At 37.7% G+C, this 12,528-nt stretch overlaps 1 protein-coding gene across 6 annotated transcripts in view; it reads right to left on the reverse strand.

The window, feature by feature from the left end:
* Positions 1 to 12,528, reverse strand: part of TMEM117 (transmembrane protein 117) — a 635,221-nt gene that overhangs the window by 486,978 nt on the left and 135,715 nt on the right. For 4 of the 6 annotated variants that reach the window (XM_060412709.1, XM_042246833.2, XM_042246834.2 and 1 more), the window contains one exon: positions 11,503 to 11,635. In XM_060412709.1, coding sequence (XP_060268692.1) covers positions 11,503 to 11,635 — 133 coding nt within the window. Of the gene's footprint in view, positions 1 to 11,474; positions 11,636 to 12,528 lie in introns of those variants that run through there. The other 2 variants (XM_060412710.1, XM_042246835.2) reach the window with 2 other exon arrangements.

The raw sequence follows: 12,528 nt of genomic DNA on the forward strand, positions 1-12,528 counted from the left end.
GTGATATATATTTTATATTTTATATATATATCACACATTTTATATGTGATATATATTTTTTACTATTAACTGCACATGATGTTGAATATTTTACACTTCTCAACATACCTGGGAACTATCCTCCTAATCTTTTAAAATATATATTTTTAAGGGGAGATAATTAAAATATTAGTATTAAGCTATAAAATATTAAAATCTAATACCCCTTTAATTTCTTCAAATTTCTTTACCTTATTGATCTTTTATTATAAATGATGCAATACAGTATTTTTTTAATTAGGTAACAATATTCATTTAATATGCTGCTTAAATCAGGAAAGGTCTTTGAGCATCACTGATGAAAAACAAAGAAAAGAATAGCTTATCGCATTTATAAAGATGTGTTCCAGTAGCATTTGAGCCGGGTGCTATGTGTTACATGCATTGATTTCACTTCTAAATCAAGTAAGTTTATGGTTATGCATGATGTTTTATGACATAGAAAATTAATATTTATTGAAAACCTATAGGTGACAAGCATTGATTTAGGTATTTTTTTATGAAATTGATAGTAATTATTATAATTGATGATAATGTAATAAGATCATTGTCATAAAGTATATCACTTCATTATATTAACCAAAGTACTTGCTGTTATTATAACTGATATTTAATGAGAGCTAAAGATTTGATAAAGTATTATGTTTTCAATTATTATAACAGCAACTTGCATTTATCAGGAGCTCATTATATAGCAGGAATTACATCAATTGTTTTGTTATCTCTGATTGTCACAGCAACACAAAGGTAGGTACACATATCCCCATTTTATGTTGGAGGAACTCAGGCTCAGGAAGTAAAGTTTACCTAAGGTGACACAGTTAAAGGGTGTCAGGACAAAAGTCCATACTCTTTCTACTATACCGCATTGCTTTCTATACCAAACAAAACTAAAGGCAACCAAGATTTTGGGCAACGTTACGTTTAATTTAGCTTGTTACTCCAATATAGAAGCATGCATTTCCCCCAGATTAATAATAATAATGAGGAAGGTGATAACAGTAATATAATAAGAATCCTCTCACAACAACCTATTTCTAAAAAGGAAAAAAGGAAACTAACTTTTTTGAGTTATTTTTGCCAGTAAGTAGCTAAGTTGGGGTACAATCCAGATATCTGATTCCTGGGTCAGAATTCTTCCCCAGTAACAAGCTGAGGATGAGATGGCTGAATGGCATTACTGATGCAATGGACATGAACTGGGGCAAAATCCAGGAGATGGTGAGGGACAAGGAGGCCTGGCATGCTGCAGTCCATGGGGTCATGAAGAGTCAGACATGACTGAATGAAAACCAACAAGAATAACAAGCTGATAAACTAACAAGAGAGTTGAAATAAGCAGCTATGAACAATGATCACAGAACACCTGGCAAGTGTGTCAAATCAATGTCAATTCTAGACAGATGATAATGATTCCCATAGAGTAATAAGGATCCTACAGAATAATAAGGAGATCAAATCAGTCAATCCTAAAGGAAATGAGTCCTGAATATTCACTGGAAGGACTGATGCTGAAGCTTCACCTCCAATACTTTAGCCACCTGATGCGAAGAAATGACTCGTTGGAAAAGTCCCTGATGCTGGGAAAGATTGATAGTGACAGGAGAATGGGATGACAGAGGATGAGATGGCTAGATGGCATCACCAACCCGATGGACATGAGTCTGAATAAGCTCCAGGAGTTGGTGATGGACAGGGAAGCCTGGCATGCTGCAGTCCATGGGGTCTCAAAGTGTCAGACACAACTGAGTGACTGAACTAAACTGAAAAAGGATGCAAAATTGAGTATGGTTTTCATTGATGTTTTAAAATTTTATCAATTTAACCAACACTAGAAATAAACCTGTGACAACTGAGACACACTGCACTATTTTACCTTTATATTAATACTATCAAAACTAAGTAATGTGCAACCAATAGCATTAAAAGCAGCCACTTGAGTCTTGTTGCTATACTGCCTCTGGCTAAATAAGTCTATCTGTCTCTCTCTCTCTCTCAATCTCCCTCCCTTTCTCCCTTTCTGTCTCTCTCACCAGCCTCCCTCCCTGGGTCAGCCCTCTTGACCAGACTCAGTCTTCATTTGCAGCTTTTCTTCTCACCAGTCCATTCCAGGCAACCAGCTCTGCACCTCCCTCCCAGCCTTAGTAATTAATTGTGCTATTATTGTGAATTAAATGTACAAGCAAGTCAATGTTTAGCCTAATTAAGAATGAAGCCAACAAATTATCTAAAGCACCACTCCAGCAGAATTTGCATTCAGCCTTATATTAGTAGCCAATCAGGCTTTTCAGCTATTGATTCAAGCACTTCCAGGCTTCCTTAAAAGCCTCGTACAACTAGGCTTTCTCCTCACCCCAGCTCCTCAACCTTACACCAGGCCTCCATCCTTTACCCACCCCTAAATTCAGTGTTTTATTACATACCACTGAAAGGAGTCTCAGAGACCTTTTTTCATTTACTGCAGTTTAAAAGGATAGCTTTGCACTTAATAATTTTGTCAGTTTAGGTTATAGGAAAACTGCATTGTTTAACATTATTAAAGACTATTTAAATTTTTTCTTGTAATTTTATCAAAATAAATTAATCACCTTTCAAAGCAGATAAACAAACTCACAAAAATACTCCTTCCATAGCATGCAGCTACCAGTAGGTCCTGCAACTTTGTATTTGAAGAGCAAATGAAAACCACAGTTCTTAACAATAAAAACATGTAGCAGGGCTCCTACTTCTAGACTACTGGTGACTAGAAAAGAAGTCTGATTAAGGAAACTAAGAGCTTTAGTGAAGGTTTTAAAAACAGTGAATTTAGGAAAGAAAAAAGTACTGCCTGGAGTAAAAAATTTCACCCTGATTTTTCATATTGGGCTGTAACCTACATCCCTGGCAACAGAAGCTGAGTCTTTTCTGATGCAATGTATGCACACCCTGATGGACCAGAGTATGATCATTCTTAAAAAAAAAAAAAAAAGGATAAGAGAGTAACAGGCAAAAGTCTCGGGCAGCTGCACACGTGTACTATACAAAGCATTAGTAGACCTTAAATGATTTCATGCAACCTACAGACAAGTCTAGGCTAGTCCCTCACTTGTTTCTCTGATTCATCCTTGCTTGCTCCTGTTGCCCCCTCTATACATACAAGCCATTCATCTTAGATTTTAAAATAGTGTCCATTTTAAATATTCTTTCTTGTCGCCTCCCCTCAACCAACTGCTCTTACCACATCCCCCTCACGGACAGTGCTCACTGCGCTCTTTCAGTGAGTACTCCAGATAAGTTCTTACTAAAATGTAAGGAAAGAAAACAGAAGAGAGAGACAAAGTCTCTTTCACTGTCATCACACCCACCACCTAATTCTTACCTCCATTTTCTAAATTGCCTGAATTACTTTGTCTTATTTCTCAAATTCTGTCATTGTAATACTTAACACATATTAACATATTAATTAATATTTGTAAAACTCCCCTGGAAAAGGTTCTCTATCAGGAAAAATAAAACATTTCTTCGTGATTAACACTAGAAAACATCAGCTTCTTCATATCCTGCCCTAAATACTATGTACTCTTCAGACACTTATTCTAGTTCATGTAGGAATTTTTTATCAGTGAGTCAAGTGTCTCATCTCTTCAGTGCTAAACACAATATTTATCCTTGTAACACTAGAATAAGTCCATAAACATAGAAGTGTATGTGTTCATAGAGATGTTTATATGTACTATATTTAAACCTGCTTTAGAACATAAAAGGGGCCAAACACATCACAAAATAAGTACTTATAAGAGAGCTTACTATGTGGATTTCTTAAAATGGCTGTTAACCACTGACAGGGCAAATATTTCAACACCAAGTTTCAAAAATTCAGAAGGGGGAGGAGACTTCTTTTCAAAGGAGTAATCCTGCTTGTGATACATTGAAAACAGGCAGTGAGTGATGAAAACATGCCCTTTGCTGCCATCAAGTGGTCCTTTTTGGAATCTTTTTATATATAAGCCTTAAGGAAATGGCAACCCACTCCAGTATCCTTGCCTGGAGAATCCCATAAACAGAGGAGCCTGGCAGGCTACAGTCCATGGGGTCGCAAGAGTTGGACATGACTTAGTGCACTGTCTCAGCTCAGTTCAGTTACTCAGGCATGTCCAGCTGTTGGCAACCCCATGGACTACCAGGCCTCCTGGTCCATCACCAACTCCTGGAGCTTACTCAAAACTCATGTCCATAGAGTCAGTGATGCCATCCACAGCTCATCCTCTGTCCTCCCCTTCTTCTGCCTTCAATCTTTCCCAGCATCAGGGTCTTTTCAAATAAGTCAGTTCTTTGCATCAGGTGGCCAAAGTATTGGAATTTCAGCTTCAGCATCAGTCCTTACAATGAATATTCAGAACTCATTTCCTTTAGGATGGACTGGTTGGATCTCCTTGCAGTCCAAGGGACTCTCAAGAGTCTTCTCCAACAACACAGTTCAAAAGCATCAGTTCTTCGCTGCTCAGCTTACTTTATAGACCAACTCTCACATCCATACATGACTACTGGAAAAACCATAGCTTTGACTAGACAGACCTTTGCTGGCAAAGTAATGCCTCTGCTTTTTAATATGCTGTCTAGGCTGGGCATAGCTTTTCTTCTAAGGAGCAAATGTCTTTTAATTTCATGGCTGCAGTCATCATCTGCAGTGATTTTTGGAGCCCCAAAATATGTAAGCCTCAATCTCAGTGCAAATGCTTTGCTTTCCCACCAGTTCATTTCTCACATATTACACATGTGGAAGAAAAGCTATGACAAACCTAATGAGTGTATTAAAAAGCAGAGACATCACTTTATAGACAAAGGTTTATATAGTCAAGAGTTCATATAGTCATATAGGCAAGAGGAGAAAGGGTCGACAGAGGATGAGATGGTTGGATGGCATCACCAACTCAGTGGACATGAGTCTGAGCAAACTCTGGGAGACAGTGAAGGACAGGGAAGCCTGGCATGCTGCAGTCCACGGGGCCACAAAGAGTTGGACTGAGTGACTGAACAACAACACGTTTTAGCCTTTGAGGGGTCTGAAAAGACCAGGTAATCATTCCCTAAATTAGGGCTTAATAGTTTCCATTCTAAAAAAATTACATGAGTAAGAAGCTCTTCAGAAAGACAACATTAAAAGGGGTTTGAAGTGTCCAAACACCGAAACCCTTTCCAGCCACACATAACTCAGTTTCTACTAGTGAGGCCCTCAATCTGGACCAGGAGCAGAGCCCTCCATTTCTGCCCACAGAGAATTTCTAATAGATTGGCTTTGACACACCTAATGAACACAAGCAATTTAAAAAATTGGAGAGAGATTTATTTGGAATCATTTTTAATCAAGTCCTCTAACTCCAGGAGAAAATGGTTTCCTGTTTCTCTCCTATCGGTGTCTCGCTGCCTTGAGGCTTCAGGCTTATATTGTAAAGAAGGCAGCACACCGTGGAATGTGATTACTACATAACCTTAATTTTAACTTGGTTGATTGCTCTGCCCCCTTTTCTTTGAGCATCTTCGTGTTTCTCTCCCAAGAGACAGTTAATTAAATACACAGCTGAATGAAAGGAGAAAGGATAATTGCTATTTTTAGAGCACGGCGAAATGCCACGGCCGCAGCCCCTGCATTTCTGGGAACGACAGCATTCATCTTAGAGTACTGGTTTTCTTGATTGGAACACGTAGCAGTATGATTTTGGTTATGAAACGAAAAGCCCCAGTAAATCAAAGTGGACACAATTTGAGAAGAGCGGGAACTAAATTGCTCTGTATAAGCAAACAGAAGCATTCTGGAAGTTATTTGGGGGTGGGAAGGTGCTCCAGAGAGAAGCAGAAACTTCAAACTGGGAGAAAAGAGCAGCCAGGGAGATTTGGCAGGTGTTCTAAATCCAAGAGAAAATGTATGTGAACACCATAAATCACATCTGTGGCTATGAGTTCTTGGAAGATTTTCTGTGTTCCACCCAAGGCCTGCTCTAAATCAAACTTCCTAGATGCTCCCTGTGCCAGCGGTTATATGTTTCCAGACCATCCTTTTTCTCAGAGGCAGCTTGCAGGACCATCTAATGTGGAGGCTTCCATTTCAGTTTCTCACTTATACGACCCAAGTCCCTTGTTTCTAATCCTGACATGAAAGTTAAAACTCAAGTCCTTAAGTCACTGCCTCAGTGTCACTTCATAGACTCACTGTCTCGGTGTTCAGATCCTTCTTCATTATTGGCCTCAGGGTTTTTCTTTATCTTTGCATAAGCTCAACTATGCATTTATAAAGAGTCTATCAGGGTGTGGGGAAAACTGGACAGCTACAAGCAAAAAAATAAAACGGGACTACTTTCCCAAACCGTACCAAAAACTCAAAATGGATTAAAGACTTAAGTGTAAGACCTGAGACCATAAAACTCCCAGAAGAAAACATAGGCAGTATGTTCTTTTATATAAGTCTTAGCAATATTTTTTTGGATCTGTCTCCTCAGGCAAGGGAAACAAAAGTGAAAATAAACAAATGGGACTACATCAAACTGTAAAACTTTTGTACAGGGAAGGAAACTATCAACAAAATGAAAAGGCCACCTACTGAACAGAAGAAGATATGTGCAAACGATATATTTGATAAAGGGTCAATATTCAAAATACACAAAGAACTCATCTAACTCAACATTAAAAAAAAAAAAGATTTAACAATGGGCAAAGGACTGGAATACACATTTGGTCTTTAAAGATACACAGATGACCAATAGGCACTTGAAAAGATGCTCAACATCACTAATCATCAGAGAAACACAAATAATAACCACAGTGAGATACCATCTCACACCTGTCAGAATGGCTATCATCAAAAAGACAATAAATAGCAAGTGTTGATGAGGAAGTGAAGAAAAGGGAACCCTTGTGCACTGTTGGTGGGAATATAAGTTGGTGCCACCATGGAAAACAGTATGGAGGTTCCTCAAAAAAAATAAAACTAGAACTACCATATGATCTAGCATTTTTACTTCTGGGTATCTATACCCCAAAAATAAAAACACTCATTTGAAAAGACATATGCACCCGTATCAGAGAAGGCAATGGCACCCCACTCCAGTACTCTTGCCTAGAAAATCCATGGACGGAGGAGCCCGGAAGGCTGCAGTCCATGGGGTCGCTAAGAGTCGGACACGACTAAGCGACTTCACTTTCACTTTTCACTTTCATGCACTGGAGAAGGAAATGGCAACCCACTCCAGTGTTCTTGCCTGGAGAATCCCAGGGACAGGGGGAGCCTGGTGGGCTGCTGTCTATGGGGTCGCACAGAGTCGGACACGACTGAAGTGACTTAGCAGCAGCAGCAGCATGCACCCCTATATTCATTGCCCAACATTATTTATAATAGCCAATATATGGAAAGAACCTAAATATCCATCCGTATATGAATGGATAAAGAAGATGTGGTATTACATATATAATGGAATATTAATCTTAATAAAATAAATGGAACTTTGCCACTGCAACAGAATATATGGATCTAGAGGGTACTGCTCTAAGGGAAACGAGTCAGAGAAAGAAAATCACTCTATGATCTCACTTTTATGTGCAATCTAAAAAACAAAACAAAGACACAAGAAAATAAAATGAAGACAGTTACAGATACAGAGAAAACAATAGGTGTTTGTCAGAGGGGAGGGAGGTGATGGGATTGAAATAGATGGAGATTAAGAGGTACAAACTTCCAGTTCTAAAACAAATAATTCACAAGTATGTAATATAAAGCATAAGGAATATGGTCAATAATACTGTAATAACTCTATATGGGGACAGATGTTACTAGACTTATCATGGTGATCATTTCATAATGTATGCGAATGCCAAATTATTTAGGCAGTACATCTGAAAGTGATATAATATTACCCACCAACTATATTTCAATCAGTCAGTGTTAATCACATATAAAAAATAAAAATAAACAAATAATATGAAATGAGAGGGGGAAAAAGTCTAAGGCTGTACTGTATTTTTAAGCATCTCTAAATGTCTTTTAGGAGGAGAGGTTTCAGGTTAGCTAGTCGGCCACCTTGTAAAAACAAAATTGTTCATAAAATGTCTAGATGTAAAACTCTGCCCCGGCTGAGAGCCTTCTCTGCAGCAGAACCCACACCTACAGTCTCACACATTAATGGAAGATGAACTTAGTTTCATCCTGGTGACTTAAAAAATAAAGAGGTTATGACAGCATCACTTTGGTGGCAGGAGGTATGGAGCAGTGGAAGCAGAATCAAAGATAAGAGGAATAGGGATTGTCTGGACCTGGGTCCCTTTAGCCCATCTCTAACTCTCCTCTTATCCCCTTTATCTCATTGCCTCTCAGCTTAGCTCCCCACAGGCAGCTGAAGCCATGAGTGAGTATATACCTCAGGGAATTCATTGCAATGAGAACTCTAGGAGCAGGCAACTTGACTCTTATCAAGTAAGCTGTTGCTAAAACTATTGAAGTTCTGATCAGATAAATCTAGGGATTTTGTTCTTGGTAACAAGGGATCAAGGGACTCTGGTTGAGCCTAAATTTATAATCAATTCTAAAATTTGGGTGGGGGGAAGAGGAAAAAAGCAAATCATTCTAGGGAAACATCTTTTTTTCCTATCTTAAATCCTAAATTCACTCTTTGTAGGCCTAACAGCTTCTGTTCTAGAAAGGAGTTCTAAACTGTATGAACAAAAGTTTAGCCTTCATAGAAAATCCTTAAAGTCCTCTTTGGAATGGTTCTAAACCAATATTCCTAGAAAGATCTAAAGACCAGGACACACAGGAATCCTCAATGTAAATCAGATACAAGGTAAAGAATCCTGAATTCCTCTCTACCACCAGCAATCCTCTGATAGAAAATCTGTCAATCATGATATCTGTGAGCCTGCTATCCTTCCTGTACCCTCTGGCTCCATCATTCCGTGCCTTAAACAATAGAAGCAATGCCTCAGATAACATGGAGCATCTACCTCAAAGGCACAGTGGTATCCACCCCCTCTGAGAACTGATTTTCCTTAAGGTTGGCAGTCCTACATTAAAGCACTCACTAGTTCAAATGACATGTGTCAAAATAATTAATAATTAATGATGCATATTTTATAAATGGAGATTTAATTTTTTAATCTGCAGAAATAAACCATTTTTCCTGTGGTTGGACTTCTTTTTCAGTGATACCATTAAAAATGTCCTCTCAAGAAAAGATTCTTTTCAACAAAGATGCAGCCTATTGGTGAAAAGTTCAAGAATTACAGAAGAATATGAAATACTATATTTAGTCTGAGAATAAAAGACAATCACCTTCCATTTTACTTAGGATAGATACATATAAAAAATTCTAAACTATTCTCTTCCTGAACATACCTACTACTTCTTTCAATTTTCAAATTCAGTTTGAATGATAAAAATACAAAGAAAGGTTCCATATGGTGTTGGAACAACAGGATCAACCATCCCTCCAATGTGTGCTAACCTTAGGGCAGGCTATATTACTAGAATTCACTAGTTAATGGCTCAACACCTTCTCTATTATTGCTTGAGTGATGAAACCTCTCTGGTCCTCAGTTTCTTGATATGTAAAATGGAGATAATAAAAATACCTATTTCAGAGGGACATTGTGAGGTCTGAAACAATTCAGGTCTGTTACTGTGGTCAATTCTTGCTAGCTCTCACTAAAATTAGCTTTATTATTAGCTATGGAGTGCTTTACAATGTGCCAGGGAATCTGCATTGCTGCATTTATTACTTTTAAATCTGCTTCTTTCTTCAGAATAAGCACTTGTGATTATCACAGACCTCACTTAGTTCCATTAAAAAAAAAAAAAAGAGTAGAGTAATACTCCATTGTGTATATGTTTGGGAACGCATGTACACCCGTGGTGGATTCATGTCAATGTATGGCAAAACCAATATAGTATTGTAAAGTAAAATAAAGTAAAAATTAAAATTAAAAAAAAGAGTAGAATCAAAGGAAAAGTCAACTTCTAAGCAACGGATATATTTTACATACAAATGGTATTTAATACTTTATTTCCAGCAACAGCTTAGAAAGAGTAAGTTTTACATGGATTCCCTCCACTTCTGGTCCCAGGGGTGAGAATACACAGCTCTCCTGAGACTTTTTTAAAACTTATTTTGTATTGGGGTATAGCCAATTAACTAACAGTATTGTGATAGTTTCAGGAGAATAGTTAAGGGACTCAGCCATACATATACATGTATCCATTCAGAGACTTTCAACTGCATTAGGTAATTCCAAGAACACCATTACCCGTTTCATTACACAGGTACTGCCTCTAAAGCTGAGGCTTATTCTGACTAGCCATGGGTTAGAATCTGCAACTCCACTATTTAAAAACAGACCCAGTATAAAAGGCTTCATTTGAAGCCTAAGAAATAACTAACAGACAATGGGTTTTAACAGCTTCCTAAAGTCTGAATGTTTGATCTATTAAACAATCACATTATTGAATTTACCACTTGTGAGTATGGACTAAAGTATAAATCTTGTGAAATGCCTGCCTTTCCTTGACTATTCATCTCCTTTAATGGTGAGGGGAAAAACTAATAAAGTTTTAATTGAGCTATCCCTCTCAGCATTGAAGAGTGGTGGCTAAAATCCATACATAACATCAAAACAATTGCACTATAGAACTGGTCGACAGAAGTGCTTTTACTACATTTAGAAGAAAAGGGTATTAGCTGGCTTTCCAATCTATTGAGGGGAATAGATCAAAACTTTCCTTAGGAACTGTTTCAGTGCACAGCAAATATCTAAGGTGGTTTCTTATTGTCACTAATCTAATTCTTAACGCTGTAAATTAAGCCATTTTCCTTGTATTGTGCCCTTAAAACTTAAAAAGAGCAAACCAATAACTGGAGAAGTTTTAAAAAATCTACAATCTACTTGTTAGCACATCTTCATGCCATGGTGATTTGATTAGTGATTTGATAAGTATAGATTACAACTCTGGACTTAATACAGTGTGGCCCACTTTTAAAACGGCCCATTTATAACAAAGGTCTCTCTGTTGGAACTGCCAGAGAGTAAAAAAAAAAAAAAAATGCCACCAGTATAAAAAACCTTTTTTTAGCCATGTATTGTAGAGCAGTGAAATTGTAAACGTGGAGACCTTCATTTCAGCACAGTTCTACTGATTGTGTGAATATAAACAAGTCAAGATTTCCTGATTCTCATACTCTGTCACTATATTAAGATTACTGCCTGCACTCAACCTACCTCAAGAGAAGACCTAAAGAATAAGGAACACAATAGAAGTATTATAAAATGCTATAAGCTTCTTGGAGTAAAGACTCTAAATGTCTTACATAAGAAAAATTCATAAATGTCTTTTAAGATAGAATATTTGTAATAAAGATTCAGGCTACCACAAACTAAAAAATTATTGAATTCTTACAAGTTTCAAATATAACACTCACCACAGGAGAAAGGGGAAAGATAACCTACCCCATTGTCCCATCCATTAGAAGAATCGTGTTGTATATGTGAGAAAAGATGAAGAGAAAGAGAATTGTGCTGAAGAACATTGTCATCCATGATCCATGATCCTCACGAAACATTTTTAACCGGAGCAACTGACCTGCAATATAATCATTATTGGATATCAGTGTACATTACAACTCAAAATATATACAGCATTATTTTAGTTAATTTCTTTTATCTCACTAATATTCTGAAGTCTTTGCCCCTATCACTTGTCTTACAGGAGAAACTACTACCTAAGGTTCTTATTGCTCTTTTGTAAATAAATGATGAAGTCCAAGACAATCTCCACGTCATCATCCTAGAGCAAATACTAGCATGAAAATCTAGTGTACAGAGAGCACTTATTACACTAGCATGAAAATAAGATTAATTAGAACACTTACCTTATATTTTTTATTTCAGAAATATGTTTTTGGTTCATTTACTGAAACTACTTAAGTAAGGCAAATGGTAAAGATGTTGCATAAATTCTTAATTCCCTTTTGTTTCCACAGGCCCATTCCCAGTACTGGTCAGATGATAGGCAAACTTCACTTATGATAAAGTACATGAAAATGTGAACAGTAAAAATGAAGTCTCTATCATAAGAATCAGAAGGCTTATTAGCCTTGCTGCTGCTGCTGCTGCTGCTAAGTCACTTCAGTCGTGTCCGACTCTGTGTGACCCCCACAGACGGCAGCCCACCAGGCTCCCCCATCCCTGGGATTCTCCAGGCAAGAACACTGGAGTGGGTTGCCATTTCCTTCTCCAATGCATGAAAGTGAAAAGCGAAAGTGAAGTCGCTTAGTCACGTCCGACTCTTAGCGATCCCATGGACTACAGTCTACGAGGCTCCTCCATCCATGGGATTTTCCAGGCAAGAGTACTGGAGTGGGGTGCCATTACCTTTTCCTTATAGCCTTACTTGTACCTAAAATATCCATTCCACATACAGGCTGGTGCACAAGTGTGTGGGGTGTGTGGGGTCTGGTAGCATGTACATGTGTT

Source organism: Ovis aries, chromosome 3 (genome assembly GCF_016772045.2).
Source record: "Ovis aries strain OAR_USU_Benz2616 breed Rambouillet chromosome 3, ARS-UI_Ramb_v3.0, whole genome shotgun sequence".
NCBI classification, from domain to species: Eukaryota; Metazoa; Chordata; class Mammalia; order Artiodactyla; family Bovidae; genus Ovis; species Ovis aries.